Source organism: Ceratotherium simum, chromosome 16 (genome assembly GCF_057802395.1).
Source record: "Ceratotherium simum simum isolate JZ-2026a chromosome 16, ASM5780239v1, whole genome shotgun sequence".
Lineage (NCBI taxonomy): Eukaryota > Metazoa > Chordata > Mammalia > Perissodactyla > Rhinocerotidae > Ceratotherium > Ceratotherium simum.
In genome coordinates, this window is record NC_141915.1 from 16,960,224 (window position 1) to 16,984,102 (window position 23,879).

At 51.2% G+C, this 23,879-nt stretch overlaps 2 protein-coding genes across 2 annotated transcripts in view; one reads left to right on the top strand and one right to left on the bottom strand.

Annotated features, from left to right (window-relative positions):
• MRM3 (mitochondrial rRNA methyltransferase 3) overlaps positions 1-13,399 on the top strand; it is a 31,515-nt gene extending 18,116 nt beyond the window's left edge. Inside the window, exon 5 of the mRNA XM_087440682.1 lies at positions 13,361-13,399. Within this exon, the coding sequence (XP_087296808.1) occupies positions 13,361-13,384 (24 nt within the window). The 3' untranslated portion in view covers positions 13,385-13,399. The remainder of the gene's footprint in view (positions 1-13,360) is intronic.
• NXN (nucleoredoxin) overlaps positions 1-23,879 on the bottom strand; it is a 145,151-nt gene that overhangs the window by 5,588 nt on the left and 115,684 nt on the right. The window contains exons 2-6 of the mRNA XM_014789723.2: positions 19,369-19,486; positions 17,639-17,772; positions 17,079-17,179; positions 15,495-15,601; positions 1,122-1,301 (exon numbers count right to left, since the gene is read on the bottom strand). Coding sequence (XP_014645209.2) covers positions 1,122-1,301; positions 15,495-15,601; positions 17,079-17,179; positions 17,639-17,772; positions 19,369-19,486 — 640 coding nt within the window. The remainder of the gene's footprint in view (positions 1-1,121; positions 1,302-15,494; positions 15,602-17,078; positions 17,180-17,638; positions 17,773-19,368; positions 19,487-23,879) is intronic.

Below are 23,879 nucleotides of genomic sequence, written 5' to 3' on the forward strand. Positions count from 1 at the left end.
AGAAATGCCACAGTGCCCAGGAGGCCCAGAACATGCAAACCCAACAGGCACCCTCTAGAGCCACATCTAATTAGCTCTGTGATGTTGGGGACTCGCCTCGCCTCTGGAACCCTGTTTCCACATCTGCAGACAGCCAGGGAGGTTCCCAACTGTCCCTCAGTTCAGAATTGCTTCCCAGCAGCCCCAGGATGTGGGTGTGTGAGCCTGCAGCAGGCAGGAAAGCCCCAAGGTGAATGATTCTCCAAGGCCACCTCTCTGCAGGGGGCCTCTGTCCTTCAAGCACAGGACCAGCCTGCAAGTCAGTGTGCTTAAGAATCCCCTCGAGTGTGCATACTGGCTCCCCTCCTGGGGGCCCCAAACCAGACTTGCAGTGAATGAGGGGAGGATCTTGCGCAAATCCCCAGTCACCCTCAGTGAAGGGGGTATGGCAGCATCTCAGCCATGATCCTGGTACCCAAATTATTTTGAATGGAGCTAAGCAGCAAGTCCCAAGGCAGAGGGTGAGGCGGCCCTTGGGCATCAGTTGCTGTTTGCAAGGAATCAGGGTGGTCCCACAGGGCTGCAGGGAGCCTAGAGTAAATGTTCCCATGTCCTCCTGCCCCGCAGAGCACAGTCACTCGCTGAGCGCCAGAGTGGGTGAGACGGGAGGGGCTGCTGGGGGGTGCCAAGAGGGGCACTTGGTTGCAGAGATGCTGCCCTGAGGCTGGGGCCGGCTCCAGCAGCCCCTCGGCAGTTCATCAGGACACAGGTGATGGCAGAGGCAGCCTGGGTGAGCCTTGGCCCGAGGGGGCCCAGCCCCCTGCAGCTGCTGTGCGTGCAGCCTCGCCTCCACCCAACAATGGGTCTGTTCATCAGGGGGCCCAGGGCATCCTCCCGGCCTGACCTATTCTTCCCAGCTGGCAGCCGGAGCAGCAAGGAAGGAAAGCACAGCAGCAGCTCCCAGAACACCTCCCGCAGGGGGAGAGCCATGAATAAATCATTGGGGTCAAACGCAAGGCTGCAGGGAGAGACAAAGGCCCAGGCTCTGCGTTGCTGTGACAGAAAGAAGCTGCAGGGAAAGACACCCCCACGGGAGGCCTGTCCAGTCCCATCGGCCCTGGGGCCCCCAGTGAGCTTCATACCTACAAAAAGGACGAGGCAGGGGCCCTCGTTGAGCTGCACGGCGTTGGAGTCGGAGAGCTCCAGCACGGGCTTGGGGTGCCAGGGGAACTCTCTGCAGTCCTCGTCGTTGAGCACCTCCACCCGCCCCTGCCGCGTGATCACTTCCCCCTGCGGGTCCAGCACGATGAGGGTGGGGATGCCTGCAGGAGAGAGATCGCTTAGGGGCCGGCCCCGTGGCATCATGGTTAAGTTCGGTGTGCTCCGCTTCAGTGGCCCAGGTTCGTGGGTTCGGATCCTGGGCGTGGACCTACACCACTCATCAGCCATGCTGTGGTGGTGTCCCACATGCAAAACAGAGGAAGACTGGCACAGATGTCAGGGTTAATCTTCCTCAAGCAAAAAAAGAGAGCTCGTGTAGAGACAGGCCCTGGCAGGAGGGGCCAGCTCCCACCCACAGTTCACAGGAAGGACCTAGGATGCGTGTGATACAGGCTGATGATTAAGAGTCAGGAAGCCCTGGGATGGAATCCAGGCTCAGCCACTGAATAGCTGCAGAACTCCCATGGGTCTACATGTAACTTCTCCATGGAACCCTGAGCATGTACTTCACCTCTCTGGGCCTCAGTATCCTCCACTGCAACATGGTACATGCAGTTCCTGCCTTCTCCTACTATGTACAGATCAACGAGGTCGTGCATTTAAAGAACTTCGCACAGGGACTTGGCACATAGAAACAGTGGATAAATCCTCAAGAAATCCCAAACAAGCAGGAGACGTTGCCCGCACCTGCAGGGAGCCTGAAACCTAATGGAGGTGGGGTAAAAACCCATTTCCACGCAGAGTACCTGCTACAGACACACCAACCAGCACAAATGCCATGGGAGTCCTCGCACGGGCAGGAGGGCCCCACCATGTGAGTACAGGGGCCTGTGGAGGGAGGAGCCTGGGGCAGGGGCTGCAGTGCGAGAGCAGGGGGCTGCCAGTGAGCCAGCAGCCCTCACCCCCAGCTCCAGCCCTGCCTCCTAGGGAGAGTCCCATACCCGCTCTGAGGAGGAAGTCCCTGGAGGGAGCATGCTGATAGCCACGCTACTGTGCTCACATTCGAGTCCTGGGCTGGGGTAAGAAACGCGACACGAAGCTCCCCACAAACTGCCCCCCAACCATAAAGCCTCAAATGAAAAATCAGAGAAAAGCCCATCCAGGTTAAGAGTTTCCTACCTGCGTGCTCTGTGCACCCCACTCCCCGTTGCTTCTCCTCCAGCCAGGGCTACCCCTCACCAACCACAGCCAGAGTCAGCCTCGGCCCTGCCCTTGGGGACACCTGTCTCTGCACCGGCAGCCGGTCCCCTCCCCGCCTGGCACTAAGCAGCCGCGTCTCCTCTGGAACTGGCCAGCTTTAGTTTATGCGGGCCAGTGAAAGCCAGAGCAATTCCATATCTACAGATTCCAAAGCGTTCAGTGGGTGGCTGCACTGACATTTTACTCCTCTGCTGGGGGGACGCTGAGGTACCAGAAATATGGCCCTGGTGTTTTGTAACCTGCTGCAGTGGCCGGCTCAGCGGGCATGCAGTGGTAGGCCTGTCTTCAAAAGGAAAAACGAGTCCATTATGTTCACACCTATTAGAAGAAGTGGCTTGGCGTGTGAGGGAACAGGTCCAGAGAGAAACGGGTTCTGGAGGACTGCCATTCCCACTGCATCACACAGACCCATGTAGCCGGGACTCCTCGGGGGCTTTTAACATGCGCTCGGAGCTGTCCAGGCCTCCAGAGAAGCTGCGTGTCAGAGCACAAGAGACTTGGGACGTTTCCAGCCTCATCCTCGCAGCTGCGTTTTATCCCTCAGAAGCCTGGGGCCTACATCAGGTGTGTCCCCATCCCTCAGGATCGGGCTGGGCTTGAGTTAGCAGCCTTAACGGAGGCTGGGGCCACGACAGGCCAGCCAGCTGCAAACGCGTGCCTCCCCATTGCCGTACCCCATCTCAACAATGCCTTGGCAAAGTTCTTTAACCAGAAAGTCAGTGAGTTTCAGAAACTGGGCAATTACAAGTGTTGGGTTAAATCAGGGCCTGCCCATCGCTACGATCAGACACAGCAGCCGGTCTGTTTGTAGCCCAGACGTGGGAGGCCGCGTTGGTCTGTGAAGGACAGGCAAGCACAGAGGACAGAAAAGGGAGGAAAAGTAAAATCTGAAGGCAAAGAAGCCCGCTTCCTGGTTTGGTGCCCCAGTTTCTCCAAGGGACCACTCTCAGCTTCTTTGTCACCATGGCTGCAGCCCCTCAAGTTCATGCCGGTGGGGACCAGGACAGCAGGGCAAGGACCCGGAGCCCCAGCTGGCTGCTGAGGAGTCCTCAGCTGATTCCACGAAGGAAGAGCTCCCCGGGCCTTGGTCTCCCCACCCCGTCCCCATGGCTACGGGAAAGCAGTCCCCACTCGAATTTGGTGATTTAAACACCGAAGCCCATATCTAAGAGCCCAAGATGACGAGGTGCGTGTGTCTGTGGGGCATAAACAGAAAGCAACTCGGTAAAACAATCAAGCAGACTTCAACCCAGAGAAGCCCATTTCTGCATGTGGACGGGGAAAAGCATCTCCGTGCAGTGCGAGGCCCCCTTCCCATCACACGATCTTGGTTACCTTGGCCCTGGAGCCCTCGGTGTGTGCTTTCCTCCAGGGATGGGCCAGCGGGCGAGAGGAGGGATGCTCGCACCTCCGGTGCATCTGCCCTGTGCTAGGCACAGCAGATGCCGCCTCACGCCATCCTCCTAACAGACGGCGGCGGGAAGTATGACTGTGCACCTTTTACAGAAGGGCCAGCAAGTGGCCAAGCGGGACAGGAACCCCGGTCTGCTTATTGTAAAAGCTGCTGCTCTTTCCCCCAGGCCGCCGGCTGAGGGGGGCTCTCCCAGCACCAGGGCAAGGGGAGGCCCAGCATCTGCAGCGTTCTGCACCTCCCACCTCCCTCCTCTCCCTTCCAAAGGCTGCGTGCAGGAAGGAGGCTGAGACCACAGTCACCTCTTCCCTTTCCTCCCATCACGCAATCCCTGATCCTCCCCTCCTTGAAGCAAATCCCCTAAAGCAGAGCCGTCTAAGGAGAATACAGGGCAAAACTTAAAGGGAATGGAACATTTCTAATCAATGCCTTTATATGAAATAACTTCCACACCAGCAAGGGGCTTCTCTGGAGGCAATGAGAAAGGAGCAGCTCGGCTCTGCTTTGCTTGAACTTGTGTTTCCCAGCTGCAAGGGCTCGGACTCTTGGGGGAAGCGTAGTTAGAATTCTAGGGAAGATCCAGGCAAGTCATTTAACTTCTCGGAGCCTCATTTCCACAGCTGGCAAACGGGGGTGGTGATAGCTTCCAACCTTATTTGGTTGTTGTGAGGAATAAATAAGATGACAAGTATAAAATGCTTTTTATCGGAGTATCTGATATACAGTAAGTACTCTATAAATATTAGCTCTTGTTATAAATAACTTCATTATTATTATTATTTTTATTACCCCTAAGTTGGTTATTTGGCTCATGAGAAGGCAGAGGTACAGAAGACTGTGCCTTGCTCTAGTGAGATAAACAGAAACCTCCCTGCTGGCTTGAGGAAGTTAGCTAAAGACACAGAGGACAGAGAGTGTCGACACCACAGCGAGGGTTCCAGGAACAGTGTGACAGGGTTGGCGTTCTTTTACTTGCACCATCCCAAGCTTACCTTTTGGGCATAGAACACATACTCCATGCTCCTAGAGAGGGCTTCAGCCCCAAGAGCCCAGCCCTGGACCACAAGCAGTGCCTAAAAATCCCCTCCACCATCTCCTTTAAAACCTGGAGAAGAAAGAACAGGGCCTAAAAAGCCCACTCCCAACGGTTCCTCCTCAGAGGAGCCTATCTGTGAATATTTAGAATGATCTCAAGCCACGTGTACTGCAACTGTCCCACGGTGTAATTGGTTACTTTTCTACTGCCAAGGGAAGAGGGAGTTCTGAGGCGGGGAGGTGGGAGCTGGGGCAGAGCGGCTGGGCAGGGTTGTAACCCAGAGAGCTTTCTGTCTCTGCATGTGAATGGCAATATCATCTGAACGTGCGGGGAGCTGCGCAGAGAAATGGGAGGAAAAGCAGACCAGAAACAGGAAGGGCAGGTTAGGGCAGGTTAGGGGCAAAATATTCTGCAGTCACGGAAACGGCCATTATGAAAACCGTAGCAAGATGGAAAATGTCTGTGATGCATTGTTAAATAGAAAATATAGAATCCACCGTACTGTGTGTGCACTTACAACTGTGGACAAGCATGTATGCATGTGGACAGAGACCAAAAAGGCTCAGAAAAGTGAAAACAGTTGTGCTAGTAGGACAGGAATGTGGGTGAGACAGATATCTGAGTTTTCTTAAATGGTGTTATGATAGACCTAGTAACATAAAATAAAACTCGAACAAGAACCGAAGGGCAGCAGGGCTAGGTGGGGATGACAAATACAAACCATGCCTTGGCCACATGAACTGCCAGTTCCGTTCAGATCCCTCCTCCCCTCCTGGCTCCCCCAGAACATTCCCTTGCTTGGAGAGCTAAGGAGCAGAAGGCAGCTGGTTTGGGTGGTGAAGCTCAGAGAAACCCAAGGGAGGTCACAGGATGGTCTGGGCCTACTTGAACTTGGCCACCAGGCCCGAGTGGTTCGGGCACGTGCCTGTGTCAGGAGACAAGCACGAAGACATTCATGGCGATGTTCTTGTAATACAGAAAAACCAGAAACCACCGAGTAGCCGTCATCAGTGGAGCAAATAGATAAACTGTGGTACAGTCATACAATGAAACACTGTCCAGCACTGAAAAGAAATGAACCAGATATAAACATCAACAGGGATAAATCTTGAAATCATAACATTAAGTGACAAAAGCAAGTTGCAGAATGATATTACAGCATGTCAGCATTTAAGCTTGCTTCCAAAATACACGCCCACATGACTAGATATTATTCATGGGTTGATATATATGCAGTAAAACTATGAACACAGGTTACAAGGATACACGTGAAATGTTTGGTTGTGTCTCCCCCGGGAAGAGAAGGAAAGAGAAGGGCGGCACAGAGGAGTAAAGGAACCCCACCTCTGTCTGTGTGGTGCTCCCATTCGTTCATACCTTAAATACCTGAAGCAAAAATGTCAACTCTGGGTGCTGGCCATGTGGGTGTTTGTTACATTATTCTCGATCCTTTCCTGTTTTTTCTTTTTTACATTCTCAAAATAAAACAAAACAGAGAACACTGAAGCTGCTCCGTAGGTCCCGAGGCAGCCCCCCGCCTGCCCTCCCCAGGCCCATGGGCCGGCTCCACACGGCCTGCGCCAGGCCTTTAAATATCTCAATACTGAGATATTTATCTATAAAAAAACACCAGCATCGGCCCCTCACCCTCTATTGACTGAAAAACACAATCTCCGAATGTTTCGTTTCTATATAAAATAAACAGATTTTTTGAAAGGGGCAGTGAAGAGGGCAAAGGAAGGAAGAGAGAGAAGAAAGGCAGGAAATGGAAGAGGAAGGAAGGGACAAGGGGAAGAGGAGAAGACAAAGCAGAAGGATAAGGAACGAACAAGAGGGCAGCAGAGAAACGAGTAGATGCTGGGACAGCCAGTGGCCCTCGCCTGACCACCTGCCAGCCCCAGGCCGAGAGCACCGTCCTCCCGGGCTGTGCTCCTGGGGGCAGGGCCCACGGCCACCCGTCCACTCACACGAGGCCCTGTCTACCCCCCACGGCTGAGGGTGGGGAGGGGAGAGGAACAAAACAGCCAGGGCCCCTAACCCAGGAGAGAGAGGCTGTAAGCAGAACACGGTGTTCCCTGACAGCCAGGATTAGTCAGACAATTGCTAATGGGATTTGTCTTTTGCCAAGTGTGTCTAAACCCCTTCCTTAGAAAGGCATTTTTAAACAGCTTATAGGCTGCAAATTCCCCAGTCTGCATAAAGCGCTGGGAGTCAAGAGGCCCTCCGCCTCAGGGCACCCAGCTACTCCTCTCACACAAAGGAAATGCATGGAAGCCAAATGCCAGGGCCCTGGTGGACTCAGGCGGCCCGGGGGAGACTGCTGGTTAACACAGCCCGGGCTCAGTGCAGAGCCCCAGCGGAGCCAGCGACCAGCCTGCCAGCAGCAGCGGGACTTCTGGTCTGGCGGCACGTCCTGCCACTCTGGGAGAGGGGTGACTTTAGGGACGCAATCTCAGAACCCAGACTCGCCCACCACCACCTGGATGGACACCACCATGAGGCCTTTTCTGTAAGGCCTCTTCAGTCTGCTGGGGATACTGGGATCCAGAGATGTTCTGAGCCCGCTCCCGAGATGCTCAGAGGATTTCGTGTTCTCTTTGCATTACCCGTTTTCATCCGAGCCTGTCAGGATAGCACAGGGAAGCTCTGCCCTCATGTGCCCCGACACACAAAGTGACTGTCGGATCAAGTCACTCGCTCACCGGAAGGCACAAAGACAGGCCAGGTGGAGGTGGCTCACCTTGGGTGCGGGCAGGGGAATGGACCTGTGCTGCTCTGTGAAAGCACCTTCATCAAAATGCTTCAGGAGAGAGAAAGTGGAGTGAGAGCCTGGGACACACAGAGAGAGTCAGACAGAGAACATGAGCTCTCCCAGACCCAGCCCTGTAGGATCTGCTGAAGACCAGCTGCTCAACACAGCAGAACCTCCACTGACTCTGAGTACATGTGGAGTGTGTACATTGTGATCTTGTAATGTAATAAGAAATATATGTTTGGTCTTCATCCCCAGTTCCTGGCAGAGAGCTTCTAAAACCCTTGTAATTTCCTGAGTGGTAGGGGTGATAGGAGCATCCTTTGTTATAATATTTGGTCTTATTTCCCAATCTTGACACAAGAGCTTCTAAGATTCTTGGAATCTCAGAGTGATAAGTGTCTTTGTATGGTAATAAGATGACTGGTGGGTGAAGGCTCCTAAATAGCTTCAGAATGAGTGCTGGTCACCAGAAAGGCATGATTAGAAGGCTGGAATTTTCAGGCCCACACCATGACCTCTGACCTCTGGGGAAGAAAGGGGCTGGAGGGTAAGTCAATCACCAATGGCCAATGATTCAATCAGTTATGTCTACATAATGACCTCTTCATAAAAACCCCTAAACGGCAGGGTTCAGAGAGCTCCTGGGTTGGTGAACATAGGGAGGTGCTAGGAGGGTGGCGTGCCCAGAGAGGGCATGGAAGCTCCGTGCCCCTTCCCATGTACCTATGCATCTCTTCCCTTTGGCTCTCCCTGAGTTGTATCCTTTATAACAAACCCATGCGAGTTCACAAGAGAAAGGGTTTGCTCTCCGAGGGAAGGCACTGAAGGAGGCAGCATTTGAGCTGGAAGGATGGGGAGGATGGTGGTGGAGGGCGAGGAGGGGAGGCCATGCGTGATGGCAGGGTGGAGGGGAGGGGAGGTGTAGATAGGGGAGCAGTCAGAAATGGGGCTGCAGACTGGAGAGGGTCTTGGAATACCAGGCCACGGCCATGGAGGGCTTCCACACAGGGGATCAACACCACGATCAGAGTTGATCTTCTGGAAGGTTCACTCAGAGGTGCTCTGCCAGGTTGGTGCGTACAGTAGACTGGGACGGGGGAGGAGGACCGGGCAGAGGAACGGAGGCGTTCTAGGTATAATGGAATCGTTAGAACAAAGGGAGAAGAGCCCGGGACAAGCCCCCAGTAAGGAGATGGCGGAGGAGAAAGCTAAGAAAAATGAGGCAGGAGAAAACCAGGAGAGGGGGTGATGTGGGAGGAGAGGGGAAGGAGGAGAGGATTTCAGGGGTAGCCCCAAGTGTCAGAAAACAAAAGCAGATGAAGCAGGAAGAGAATAGGGAGGTCACTGGATTGCAAATATCTTGACTCACTCCCGTGGCAATCTCATCCACTTCTAGGCTTTGAAATGTAACTATATGCCAACTGACAAATGCCAAATTTATATCTCAAGCCCCATTTCTCTCCCAATTCTAGGCTGCTGACTCCACATCACCACCAATGGGGCATGTTAAACTCCACACGATCAAAATTAAACTGCCGTTCACCTGACTTCCATACGCATCCTGTCCACCCCCATCCCCGTGGCCGAGATACACAGCTCTCCCCGTCTCAGCTGACGGCGACTGCGCCCTTCTAGTCGCTGAGGCAGAAAGGCTTGGAGTCATCTTTGACTCTTCTTTTACTCTCACACTTCACATCGAATCTGTCAACAAACGCTAAGGCACTACCTTCAAACTCTGCGCAGAACCCACATCTTACCACCTCCACTGCTACAATCCTCGTCCAAGCCCCATCCTCTTTTCCCTGGATTATTACAGTAACATCCTAACCGGCCTCCCTGCTCCTCAACACAGCAGCCAGAGGGATCTGACCATAAATTAGATCACGGGACGCCTCTCCTCACATCTCCCAACAGTGTCCCACTTCACTCAGTGTAAAAGCCGAAGTCTGATTAACAAAGGCCCCATGTTCCCTGGTCTTGTTACTCTCCAGTCTTAACCCTTCCACATTCCCCTTGCTCACTCTGCTCCAGCCACACTGGCCTCCCTGCTGTTCCATAAATATGTCAGGCACTATTCTGCCCCAAGGCCTTTGCAGGGGCTGTTCCCTCTGCCTGGAACACTCTTTTCTTCCAGAGAACCACAGGGTTAATTCTCTTGTCACCTTCTCAATGGAGCCGACCCTGACCAACCTATTTAAAATTGTGACCCGTCTCCTGCCCCACCTTTGTACTCCCAATTCTCTTATCTTGCTCCATTTTCTATCCTCAGCACTTATAACTCAACACACTGTAACTTTATCTTTTTAGATTATGTTTACTGCCTGGCTCTGTCTGCTAGAATGTAAATGAGGTCAGGGACCTTTGTCTTTTTAGTTCATGAACAGACAAGCACCTATCATACGACAGGTACACAATTACATTTTGTTACATAAACCAATGAACAGGAGGCCCCCGGTGACCTGAGAGAGCACTTATAGCTCAATGCTGGGGCTGGAAGGATAAGAGGTGAAATAGCATCCCTGAGCTCCATGAGGGCAGGGACCATGACTTTATCACGCTGGTGTCCCTCACACCAGCACAAGGCCTGTTACGAGGTCGGAGTTGAAGAAGCTGAGGCAGTGGGAGCGTCTTTGAGAATTTTGATGTTTGGGAGAAAGAGAGAGGGATGGTGGCTGGTATGGACTGAAGGTGTTGCCCCGAAATTCGTATGTTGAAGCTCTAACCCCCGATGTATTTGGAGACAGAGCCTGTGAGGAGGCTCTTAGAAAAAGAGGAAGAGACACCAGAGCACTCTCTCTTCCGTGTGAGGACACAGCAAGAGAGTGGCCATCTGCAAGCCAGGAAGACAGCCCTCACCAGAAACTGAACTGGCCAGCACACTGATCTCGGACTTCCCAGCCTCCAGAACCGCGAGAAATCAATTCCTATTGTTTTAGCCACCCCATCTATGATATTTTGTTATGGCAGCCTAAGCAGTAGGTTTAGGAGATGATGGGATTTTTTTTTTATGGCTAATTGAGACCCGAGCACTCCATGAAGTGGAGAAGGAGCTAAGAGAGAAAGAGAGACATGGAGCAAGAAAGGGAGGGAAACGGAAGAGGCAAGGGTAAGACCCTAGAAGAACAAAGGCAGAATCTTAGAAGGCAGGGATGATACGTCTTCTAACAAGAAAGAAGAGAGGAGACAGGGAGACGCATAGACATCCTGAGTTATGAACCTGATGACGTAACAGCTGTTTCATGGCAGAGAGGAAGGAATTCAGGAGAGCTGGCCATATTCCCACTAAAGCAGGTCTGGTGAGGAGAGAGGCTGGAAGAGGGGCAGGGAAAGCGGATGAGACTGCACCGTAGGAGACGCCAACAGGGAGGGAAGCAACGGCCCTGGGACCTCAGCTCCTGGTCAAGGGGTAAGTCCTCGGCCAGCCCCTGCTCCGCTTCCCCGTCACTCTGCTCCAGGTCCAGCCTGGGCGGGGCTGCAACGGCAGGTTCTCAGCAACCCGCCCCCTAGAACAGGCTGGGATTTTCTCTACCTTCTGTGCTGGGAGTCAGAGGCAGTGGGATGCAAAAACTTGTCTGCCCTTGTACTTGTGAGATCAGTGCTGCTGACTGGTAAGATCCATGTACAATGCTGCACAAAGACTTACTAACAACATGTGCTTCTACTAGAAACCAGACCCCTAATGACAGGGCACCCCAAAAATGCTGTGAAGCAGAAGATAAGTGACCCCATGGGGCTGCAGGGAGGCAGAGACAGGAAGACGGGCACTGGGCTGCAGAGGCCACGTGGGCCACCTGCCAGCGCCCGAGGGTGCAACTTCCCTCTCCCCATAGGCAGGCCTGTCGTGAGCCCCAGTCTGAGGCCTGGTCACAGTGGGTGCTCAATGTGTCCATCAGAAATATCAGTGGAGGGCCGGCTCCGTGGCTTAGTGGTTAAGTGTGCGCGCTCTGATGCTGGCGGCCCGGGTTCAGATCCCGGGCGTGCCCCAAGGCACCACTTCTCCGTCCAACGCGAGGCCGAGTCCCACATACAGCAACTAGAAGGATGTGAACCTATGACATACAACTATCTACTGGGGCTTTGGGGGGAAAGAACTGAATAAATAAAATCTTTAAAAAAAAAAAAAAAAAAAAGCTAGACTGGAAGAGAAATCCCAGAGGTGGGTTGTCCACTGATATTTCTTTTTTTTTTTTTTAAAGATTTTATTTATTCAGTTCTTTCCCCCCAAAGCCCCAGTAGATAGTTGTATGTCATAGGTTCACATCCTTCTAGTTGCTGTATGTGGGACTCGGCCTCGCGTTGGACGGAGAAGTGGTGCCTTGGGGCACGCCCGGGATCTGAACCCGGGCCGCCAGCATCAGAGCGCGCACACTTAACCACTAAGCCACGGAGCCGGCCCTCTTCCAGTCTAGCTTAAATGACACTACTGCATTGATTTCCCCTTAATCAAAATTTTCAAAAGGCTCCAAAAGTCCAAAGGGTCAAATCCAAAAACCTCAGTATGGCGTTCAAGGCACTCTACGGTGTGGCCTCACCAGCCTTATTGCCCACTCTGCCTTATAGTACACCATGCACATCCTACTCTGGCCTTTGCCCTGGAATGTCCCAAACCCCCTGTCTAACCCCATTCATTCTCTAAGGCCCTGCTCCATAGCCACCTCCTCCAGGAAGCCTTCCTGGCAAACAGCTCCAAGCGAGTCTCCTCTGAACTCAGACCGTTGCGTTGTGTGGCCCTTCATTACATGCTGCCTTGTGAAGGAGCCTGTGCTGCTCTTCTACAGCCTTGTTCCACCGTGCTTTAGTGCATCAGAGTGTCAGAGGGCTTGACAGGGCCAGAGGCAGACAGATCAAGGCCAGCAGGCAGTGTCTGACAGGCTGCTTCTAGGAATGAGTCCCAAGGCTTAGCCCAAAAAGGTCAGTGATCAAGGAAGCAGTCGGCACAAAACCTTGTGCCAGGGAGAGACTGCAAACCCGAAAGCAAGGAAGCAGGAGGGGGGAGCTGGGAAAGCAGACAGGTCCAAGCTGAAGACAGACCAGAACAGATGGCAGGGGAGCGCACGCCAGGGAGTCAGCAGACGAGGAGCAGCAGGACGGGCCACGTGCAGGGCTGGGCTGCAGAGGACGTTCGCTGGCCGGAGGTAGGTTCCCCAGGAGTCTCACATTCTTCTGCTGGCGTGTGGCTGGCTGGCCACTGCTTGCCTGGGCACAGAGCCTCTCCAGATCAGCTCTCTGATCCTTGACTGAGGGCTCCTTGAAGTCAGGCACCACGTATGTCCTTCCATCCCCACACTGCCAGGGCCGTAAGAGATTGTGCCAAATGGACGCGTCTCCGAGAACTCTCCATTCTCTTCCTCCTCCGCTGTGGTCACCCACTTTCTGGCTGTCTGGGCCACACCTAACAACCGTGGCTCCTACGTCCGTAATATTTACATGTTGACAACTGGAGAATCCGAAAGGAGAGTTCCCTTCTCTGCTTTCTGCAGGCAGACAGAAAACCATCAATTTAATTTTTTTGTGTCCTGCCAACATTCTCCAGAAGGGTGTCCTCCAGCCTTAGCGGGGTGTCCAAAACTTCCGTTGAATCTTGAAGAGCTCATGATTTCTCCTTATGAGACTGCTGTTGTGTTCCTACGCACCCATCCCCCAAAGGGTCCTCAGAAGCGTCTCCCAGAGCTCAGGGAGGGCACACACTGCCACCCTCACACTGGCTATGTGTTGTATGTAGACCGTCCTTTGATTTATTAGTTCTTTAATTTATTAGTTTCAGGTGACCCCACGGCCTTAGCATCGACCACCAGGAATACCTGCATCATGCTGGACCCCACATCCAGAAAGGGCAACTCAACTCCCTACCTCGAAGAGGAAAAGATTCTGCTCCACTGACCACACGTGCTTGGAGAGATGTCTCCCCGTGGAGAGGCCTCCTGACCGAGCAGAGTGGCCGAGTGAGGCCCAGCACCCGGCTCCACCCTTGGGACAAGTGTCAGTCTGCTGAGCCCTCGTACGAAATGGCACTTATTTGACCAACACTTTTTAGCTCCTCAAGACATCGCAGAGTCTGCTCTTCAGTTATTTCGCAGTGTAAGTCTCGTCTTGTCCACTCAAGGGCAGCACTGGACCACCCTTCTGGTTTCTTACTTCCCACAGAGCTCAGGGCAGAGCATTGGTGGTGAGTTGGGGCTCAAGAAATAGAATCCTATGCATTTAAATCTACCCTATCTTTTTTCCAAAAGAGATTTGAGGCAGCTTAAAAAGCGCATGATATAAGCCAATAAAAATAGATGAAAATATCCCCCTGAAGGGCAAACAAGGAAGGAAGAAAGAGAAAATGAAGCCGGGGTCAAGGGTGTGTACAGAAATGGGCAGTTCTGCAAAACTGCTGAAGGTGGTTACAAATTCAGCTCTGGGTTTTCTAGGAACTAAAGCAAAGAAAGAAACGTGGTCTGTAATGAAATTCAAAGTATACAAAAGAAGAAAGAAAAAACCAGAAAACGAAAATATACGACCTGCTCCAGAGAAGCTCAGCCTTTGCTGGCGCTATAGGATCATTTCCTGAGCATAAATTCCTACAAGTGGGATTTCTAAATGAAAGGTTTTGTAGATTTTTAAGGCCTCTGATGTATATTGCCAATTGCTCTCCTGAAAGGTTGTCCTGATTTACATTCCTACCAGCAGTCTGCTCTCTTCCCTATGCGGGAGATTATCTTTTTTTTTTGGTGGGGGGCGGAGTTCTTTTTTATTAATAGGAGGCATGAGCCTCCAACATTCTCCAAGGATTAGTAGAACTAGACTGTTAATACTGGAAGTGTGGTCCCTGGCCCAGCAGCATGGGCATCACCTGGGGGCTTGCTAGAAACGCAGGATCTCAGCCCCACCCCAGACCCACGGAACCTGAACCTGCACTTTCACAAGATCCCCAGGCAATCCTTACGCACATTTGAAATGGAGAAGCACCAATTTCAAATTAAATCTTAATTTTTTGAAACTTTAGCCCCAAACAAAGCCAAATGCTTTCTCTAAATGGTGAAGAAAAAAGATTAAAGCACCTGATGAGTTCCCCTGTAAGCTGTGGAATTTGTGGGTAAATCTTGATTTGTGTTTTTTTACTCCCTATGACACGGGAGCACTGAGAACTCGAATATTAGCTGTATCTGCCTAGGGCTGACCAGGATCCAGTACGACTGACACAAGGGGAATGAGTTTAACTCTCAACAGACCAATTAAGTACTTCACCACGAAAACATCTGGCTGGTAGAAGGCTGGGAAGGAGGTATTCACATAATAAAGAATAAAACACAGTTTGTCCCACTATTAATCATTATTTCTGAAAAACACCATGATTAGTACTTCAAGTCTTAGTTTTCCACATTCTCTGGAAATCAATTTTCTCACCTAAAAGGTCACACCCACTCAGCCCTCACTATTATGCATCAGGAACCACGAGAAGCACTTTATATACATTATCCTGTTAATGCTCCCAGCAATTCTTTGTGGCAGAGATTTCTCATGCCCATTTTGTAGATGAGGAAACTGAGGCTCAGAGTCTGAAGGAACCAAAGATCACTCTCCGGTCTGTTTGATAGTTAACGCTTTGGGATACAGTTTAGGCCAAGTCATTTGAGAATGTGTGCTCAGCAGCCCAACTGCAGCAGAAGCCACTAGGCCGGGTGGTAAGAACTAGCTGTGTCACCTGGACATGTACTTTTTCAAAAAAACAGCTTTAATGAGGTATAATTTACATACCAAAACATTCACCGCATGTAATTTTTAAGATGGTGAAGAACGTGAACATCCATGGAAATAAAGACGTTCTTTGCCCTCTAAAAGGAAAGCCAAAGATGCAGTGAGCACAGAGAGCAGGTTTCCAGGGACCCCACGGAGCCAGGAAAGCCTACCTTGGATTCCATAGAGTCGGTTGAGGCGCGACCGCCGGGCCTCGTCAGTGTAGGGGACAGCGAGCCAGGGCATCTCACTGAAGTACTGTTTGAATGAGTCCTCTGACCTAGAGACACACAGGGAAACATGGCTCCATTATCATCCCCGACCACCCCACCACTGGATCCTGCCCACCTTCTACCAAGTTATGCCCAGGGCCCTACAGATGCTGGGGCTGCTAACCATCATGCTCCTCAGGCACCAGGCTGACTACACGGGAGGGGCTACGCTGCCCCTCCTGGCACACACCAAGAAGCACAGGCCTCCACACGACAGGTGGGTACCAAAGGAAGATGCCAGGCCTTTTCAACAGCCTGCTCCCCTGCATCCCACCAGTCCAACTCATGCTCAACTTGTCATTTTCAACACAGACAGGTCTTGCTTTTATAAGGAGCCTAGATGTACACAGACACTGCATTTCCCGTGATGCTTCTAATTTGTGCACATAAAGTGACGTGTACAGGACCACACTGTTAACCAAGCATAAACCTATGATTCCACATATAAGAAACTCTAGGAATGACAAATCCAATCAAGTGATGGCAGGCAGATCAGGGCTTCCCTGGGGCTGGGGTTTACGGGTGAGGACTGACTGAGAAGAGGCAAGACAGAGTCTTCTGAGTGATGGAAATGTTCTATATCTTAACTGTGATGGTTACACGGGTACATACATTGGTCAAAATTCATTGAACTGTACACCTCAAATGTATGCATTTTGTTGTATGTAAATTATACTACAACAAAGTTGCTGTTTTTTAAAGCTTTAAAAAAGGGATCACTCCACATGGCATGCCTTCAAGCTTGCTCCCACTCACATGCAGAGACAGGGAGCTGAGGAACAGCAGGGTGGGACCATGGGCCAATAAACCGAGCACGGCACAGTGCAGATGTCAAGGATGCACAGTGAACAAAATGCCCTCAGTGTGTTGGCATCTCAGGGATCCTTCTGTGAACAGGAACTTGAGAGGCAAAAGCGCCTGGTGGCTCAGTCTGAATTGGGGCTGGAGTTTTGTGATGGAGGAAGGTCACTGATGAGTAGAGCCAGCGAGAGGGCAAAAAGCAGAAGAAATTGAGGCTAAAAGGACCTGATGTCTCCAGGAAGGATGTCTGCCCTCCTTGTTTTTATGATAGCCTCCAGACAAAGCATGTGGTCAAAGCTATGAAAGATGATTGCATAGCCATCCAAGATAGGTGTCACCTTCCATTAGTCTCTGGCTCTTTTCTTTCCATCCTTCCCCCTCTGAATCCTTTCACCACAATCCAAAAAGCTAAACACATCAGACAAATGCATCCTAATCTCAAATGACCTAGGCGGGAATTGGGACATACCCCAGTATTTACAGCAAGAACAGGTTTCCCTAGGCTCCTCTTCAGACAATTATGTGAGTAAATATGAAATGTATCTGTCCCTCTGCCAATAATCCCAGAGGTGTCTTCCCCAATCCCTATCTCCAAGCTCTAAAGAAGCAAGAAGCAAGAGAAGTGCATGTCAACCACCTACAGAAAAGGGAAGATCCACTGCCACTCTCCCCGGCACACGTTACCTGTCTGCACTAACAAAGATGATCTCAAATGTCTGGCCTGCCTCCTTGATCTTCCGGTAGGATTCCACCAGGACCCGGGTGAGGCTTCGGCAGGGTGGACACTGAAAAGACAACAGTGGAACCCTGCAGCGTCACATTGTCCCTTCTCCTTCCCATTCCCCGGCCACCTGTCATCAGAGGCCAGGTAGGCAAGACCCAAGTAGGACTGGGACCGCAAAACCCAGTTAATAAAAGAGGCAGAAGCAAACGTGCCTCTTGTAATAGTGAGCACCCAGCCCAGGCTCTTCCCCACCCACACCGCGGGCCAGCAGGCAGCAGTACAAACGAACCCCTGAGGGTCCATTAGAAACCTCATCAGAATGGGTTAGGGGAACTATCCTTTTAGAACAGTCAAAAGAAATCACTTTCTTGCTGCTATTATCACTCCTAACAATAAGCACTTATGGCCTGCCAAAATGCAGTAGGCACAGGAGAAAGCAAGAACCCGCAGAAGCCTACCACAGCTGTCTTGGTGGCGACCACACTGCTCCCTTCTGGGCTAGAGAGGGACAAACACTTACCCAGTGTGCAGAGAAATAGACTCCCACGTGAGACCCCTCCAGGCTGCTGCTCTCCAGGGACTGCCCAGTATTTCTAAGCAAGGGCCCTGCAATGACTTCCCGGAAGGGTTTAGGTCCCCAAGGGAATTCCAAACCTGAAACAGGCAACAGACAGTGAGAATGTTAACACTCTTCACTGTGGCCTCTGACCCAAGACCCTCAGGAATGCAGGGCATGACAATTTCACCATCCAATAGTATTTGTTAACGCATCCACGGGATCTGCAGCTAAAACCCAGGGATAAAAGCAGGACTCATCCACAGCCAAGCCCTACCTACCCTCCAGGCAATGGTCCCAAACTTGGATGATCACAGGGCCCATCTCTTGGGGGCTTTTGAAAAGTACAGAAGCCCAGGTCACACCCCGAGTCCTGGGATCCAGGGGCTGAAGATGTATGTCCAAAACAAAGCAAAACAGACCCCTAGGTAACTCTGATGATGGGCCAGGGTGGGGAGTCATTGCTCAGGTATTAACCATGAGTTTCTTCAACTCCAACCCTGGAATCTCCGTAGCTCTCAATTCCAGCTGCATTGCAGAATCAACTGAGGAATTTTAAAATACGATGCTCCTGGGGCCCACTCCTAGAGATTTTGGTTCAGAAGGTCTGGGTTGGGGCCCAGGGAACCAAGTGGGATGAGAATTTAAGTCTAGTGAAAAGAAAGAGTAAAATCCATTCAACCCAGATGGTCTACATTCCGATGACACTTAAGCCCCAGGCAGGAAGAGCAAATCATATGCTCCCAGCTCGACAGAGCAGTGTTTTCTCACAGGGTGGTCCGTGGACCACTGCCTCAAAACCACCAGGGGTGGGTGGGGGATGGGAGAAGCAGAGACTGCAGTGGCCAAGCCCACCCTGAAACAAATGAATCCGAAAACCTCTAGGGGTGGGGCCGGGGAATCTGCATTTTTAACAAGCTTCAGAGTAGGGTGTGTGCGTGTGTGTGCGCGCGCATATAGATGTGAAAAGGTAAAAACTTGTTTCTACCACGCCCTGGTTTTTACTGAGGGCAATTCTTTGAAGCAGGTGAAATTTTTACTGGGAAAATTTGTGACCAGGGTTGACTCCTATAATTGGACCAATAAGTGAGGGAGGGAAGATCTCACCACAACCCTTTTTAAATTCAGTGCAAGGGGGAAAGAAACAGACCGTGGACAGCCACTGTGATCAGAGCAGAGGTGCCTACCCAATGCATGGCCCTCCACTCAGCTGGTCAGCAAGACCAACGCCAGCAGGACGTGGGCAGCACCAAGAAATGAGGGGCACTCACCGCTGAGGCCAGGAGAGCAACCCAGAAACTGTGACTTTGCTACAATATTATTTTAAAAAGAAAAAAAACAAAAACCACTTATCCTGCCTCTAATTGTCAAGGTGACAGCTGCGGTTGAAACAACACTAGAAGTCAGCATCCGGGCTCTTGCTGCTTCTCAGAGGCCTCCTCAGCCCTCAAAGCTGAACTTCCTTTTCCAGATTCCATCTTCTTTGGCCCATGAATTAAAGCCCCCAGGAGAGACATTCTAATCCCTTTAAAAATCTTAGCAATGACCTAGAGAATAATATAATTTCATCAAGACAGTATTCTCTAGCCAAATAAACCCACGTATGTGTAGTTCATTTGACGCTATCTACCCAGGGGAGGAGGTCAGGGCGGGGGACGGAGCACCAGTACGGGACGGACATGCCGGGGTCTCACCTTCTGGGTCATCCCGGATCACCAGCAGCCCATTCCTGCACACGACCTTCCCGGTGGTGGCGTCTAGGAATATTAGTGATGGAATGTTGGAAATTCGATATTTGTTCCAAAGTTTAAGCTATAAGAAGAAAAGTAAAAGAAGATGGTGAAGTCCAAACGGGATTAATTGCAGAGTTCTTTTGAGTCTCTGGGGCCCGAGGGGTAGATGAACTGGATCACACTCAAGTACACATAAGTGAATAACTGACCCAAAGCAGGACTGGCTGGGCAAAACGGACTAGTGAAGCTACAAGCCCAACTGCCCCTGCGGTCCACGACAGGGCGGGGAGCCCGAGTCTGAGTCACACCCAGGCTCAGGCCACGGCAGAGGCACTCCACTCCGTCAGCCTCTTATGATGGGTGTCTCCCCACCCCATCAGCAGGCCGGCGCTCCCCTGCTTCCCTGTCCTGCTGTGTCCCCTGAGCCCCAACGGAGAAGGGACGGGGTATCCAACAGAAGACCAAGCAGTTCAAATCTACCCCTCTGACCACTTCCCAGCTCCCTGCCCTTGGAACATCGGCAGTCGTTCTGAGTGCCATTCAGCCCGCAAACACTAGGCAAGCATTATCCTGAACCGGCCCCGACCCTCAGCTCTCTCTCGGTGCCACTCCAAACAATCCACAGGCTGTTGGCAGGTTCCTGAGGTTGCTGTGCCAACTGTCAGAGGGCCAGGGTCTAAGAGGGCCAAGGCTGAGAAAACGTGAATGCAACAGCCCAGGGTTAGGAGCCGAGGATGCGCAGGCTGCTCTGCTCAGGGCCGTCTGGGTGAACACTGCTCAGGTGGGCCACTGGGTGCTCTGGAACTCAACTGCCACGCCCAGAAATGACATAATAAAATGTCGAACTACCAAAGCATCACCAGAAAAGAAAGAAACAAGGGGAAACTGTAGGACGGCCACTAGATGGGCCTGCCCGGTGGCACAAGTGGTTAAGTGCACACCCTCCGCTACGGCGGCCCGGAGTTCGCAGGTTCGGATCCTGGGCACGCACCGACGCATTGCTTGGCAAGCCATGCCGTGGCAGCGTCTCATATAAAGTGGAGGAAGATGGGCATGGATGTTAGCCCAGGGCTAGTCTTCCTCAGCAAAAAAAAAAAAAAAAAAAAAAAAAAAAGAGGAGGATTGGCAGATGTTAGCTCAGGGCTGATCTCCTCACAAAAAAAAAAAAAAAAAGAACGGCCACTAGAGATTCAGCTGCGAGCCTCCCTTCTGGGAGCCTGGGGCGCAGACGAGAGGGCTGGCCGCATGGGCACTGGCAGAACAGGGCCCGGATGTGTCGAAGGGAAACAGGCACCAGAAGTCCAGCTGCATATGGCAGAGGGAGAGGCATGTGGGGCTGTGATTGTTATTCTTTTTTATTCAATTCCAAGCAGCGAGGGAGTCAGGCAGGGTATCTGCCAAGAAATGTTAGGCTTCCCCTGTCTGTGGAGACCTGGGTCTCGGCAGGAAGGGTGTGGGACCCCACGTCAAACTGGGTGGGCCCCACCTTAGTGCTGCAGGCTTTTCCCAGCCCCACCTTAGCACCGGTGGGCTCCCTAAACCAGCCCAGGCCCTCAGAGCAAGAGTGACTGCACACACAGTTTTCAATGACCAGTAGTACATTATTCCAGAGAAATCTGACACAAGATTCAGATTAAACATTTCTAGGAGAAGATCATCAACAGAACAAGACCATCTTGCCGCTGGGATCAGCTTTACAAGTTTGCTGACACAAGGATCCAGCCGGGTTAACAAAAGAAAAGGTGGGGGGCAAGGAAGATTAAGGGATTTTTCTGGTTTAAAAATTATTGGGTTGGGCCGGCCCTGTGGCTTGGTGGTTAAGTGCGTGCGCTGCGATGCTGGTGGCCCGGGTTCGGATCCCGGGTGCGCATCGAGGCACCGCTTCTCCGTTCATCTTGAGGCCGGGTCCCGCATGCAGCAGCTAGAAGGATGTGCAGCTGCAACATACAACTATCCACTGGGGCTTTGGGGGGAAAAAATAAAATAAATAAAATCTTAAAAAAATAAATAAATAAATAAAAAATAAAAATTATTGGGGAGGGGCCAGCCCGGTGGCACAAGCGGTTGGGTGCCGGCGCTCCACTGCAGCGGCCCGGGGTTCGCCATTCGGATCCCGGGCGCCCCCCGACACACCACTTGGCAAGCCATGCTGTGGCGGTGTCCCATATAAAATAGAGGAAGATGGGCATGGGTGTTAGCCCAGGGCCGGTCTTCCTCAGCAAAAAGAGGAGGATTGGCAGATGTTAGCTCAGGGCCGATCTTCCTCACAAAAAAAAATTAAAAAATAAAAATAAAATAAAAATTATTGGGGAAAAATAGGTAATTATCGGGAAAAAATGAGAAACATAGCAAACCACAAAAATCAAGATAAAAATCACCCATGACTCACCACTTATGACAGCTTAGACAACTTTATATTTCCACCAGCGGCAAATAAGAGCACCCATTTCCTAGTCTTCTCATGAACATTATCACTAACATTAGTTTTTCCAATTAAGTAGGAGAAAATGATGCCTCATTTTTGTTGCTGATCTTTTACTTATTGTTTAGGTACTATATACATATATATCTCACCATTGTAAACACATTATTTTTTCCCCAGTATGTTTTATAACTGGTAAGTGCTAAAATTCATTCAACAGACATTAACTGAGCACCTACTATGGGCCAGCCCTGCTCTAGGCACAAGGGATACAAGAAAGAACAAGGCAGATGAAGTCACTGCCTTCATGGAGCTTCTATTCTAGTGAGAGAGACAGACAATAAATAAGAATATAAATAGAAAAATAATTTCAGATACTTATAAGTAATAAAAGAAAACAGAGCAGGTGAGAGCAGAGGCATGCTGGGGGGTGGTACACATTTAGACAGTGGTCTGGGAAGCATCTTTGAAGAAACGGCATTTGAGCACAGACCTCGATAGTGAGATGCAGCAAGTCTCGTGCGCATCGGGGAGGCCACCTGAGGACCAGGGAACCTGGGTAGAGGCCAGGAGGCTGACTAGGGAAGGCAGGAGTGGACACAGCCAGATAGAGCCAGGAAGGGAGGCCACGAAGAGGTGAGAAGGGCACTCAGGGACTGGATCTTTAAGGCCCTGTAGACGGGTAAAAAGAATGCAATTTTATTCTAAGTGTAATAGGAAGCTGCCGAGGGTTAGCAGAGGAGTGGTAGGATCTGATTTACATTTAAAAGGTCACTTTGGATGCTGTGAAGGAACTGGCTGCAGAGGAAAAGTGGAAAAGAACAATGGGGGAGGCCACTGCAAACAGCCCAGGCAGGAGTTGAGAGCAGTGGCGAGGACGTGGGCTGTAGCAGCACAGACAGCGAGGACGTGATGTATTTGGAAGACAGTCAATAGAGGAGGCTGACAAACTGAATGTGGGGAAGGAGTGAGGGAAAGAAACAGATCAAGGATGTACTGTGGTTTTGGGGCTTGAACAAAAGTGTGTCAAGGGGTCTCATTAACCAAGAGGAGGAGGAAGTTTTAGAGAGAAGAATCAAGATTGGACAGGTCAAGTTTGAGGTGCCTATTAGACGTGCAAGTGAGGATTTCAAGTAGGCACCTGGAGTGACAAATCTAGACTCTGGGGGCAGGGCATGAGATATAAATCAGGGATCATCAGTGCTTAGATGCTATTACGGGTCTTGGGCCTGGATGAGGTCATCCAAGAAGAGGACATGGCTACAGAGGAAAAGAGTCAGGGACCACCCCCAGAAGACTGAGAAGGAGCGACAAGTGATGCAGGAGGAAAATGAGGAGACTCTGGTGTCCCAATAGGCGGGAGAAGAAAGGGTTCTGGAGAGGAGAGAGTAGGCTACTATGTCAAATGCTGCTGAGACGTTGAGTAAGAAGAGGACAGAGACTTGACCAGTGGATGTGGCAACTCAGGTCACAAGTGACTTTGAGGGGGTCAGGGAGGAGTGAGTGAAGTGGTGAAGCTGACAGACAGACTGGAGTGAAGAGGGAGGGAACGGGGTGCAGCTCTGTCCAGTGCATGCACCTAAAGTGGGCCTGGGACCCACACAAATGTGAGTCCTCCTGCCAACACGTGAAGCACCTAGAGGAGAATAATAAAAAGAAAGCTTATAAAAAGAGAAAGAGCGAATGGCACACAAGAGGCTGAGGGAGTGACTATAGACAATTCTTTTTAAGAGTCTTGCTCTACGGGGCCGGCCTGGTGGTGTAGTCGTTAAGCTCACACACTCTGCTTCAGTGGCCTGGGGTTCGCGGGTCCAGATCCCAGGTGCAGACCTACACACCGCTCCTCCAGCCATGCTGTGGCGGTGTCCCACATACAAAATAGAGGAAGACTGGCATAGATGTTAGCTCAGGGACAATCTTCCTCACCACAAAAAAAAAAAAAAAGAGTCTTGCTGTAATGGGAGCAGAGAAATGGGATTGTAGCTGGAAAAACACATGATGAGGTCAGAGGGAGGATATTTTAAAGATGAGAGATAATAAAACATATGCT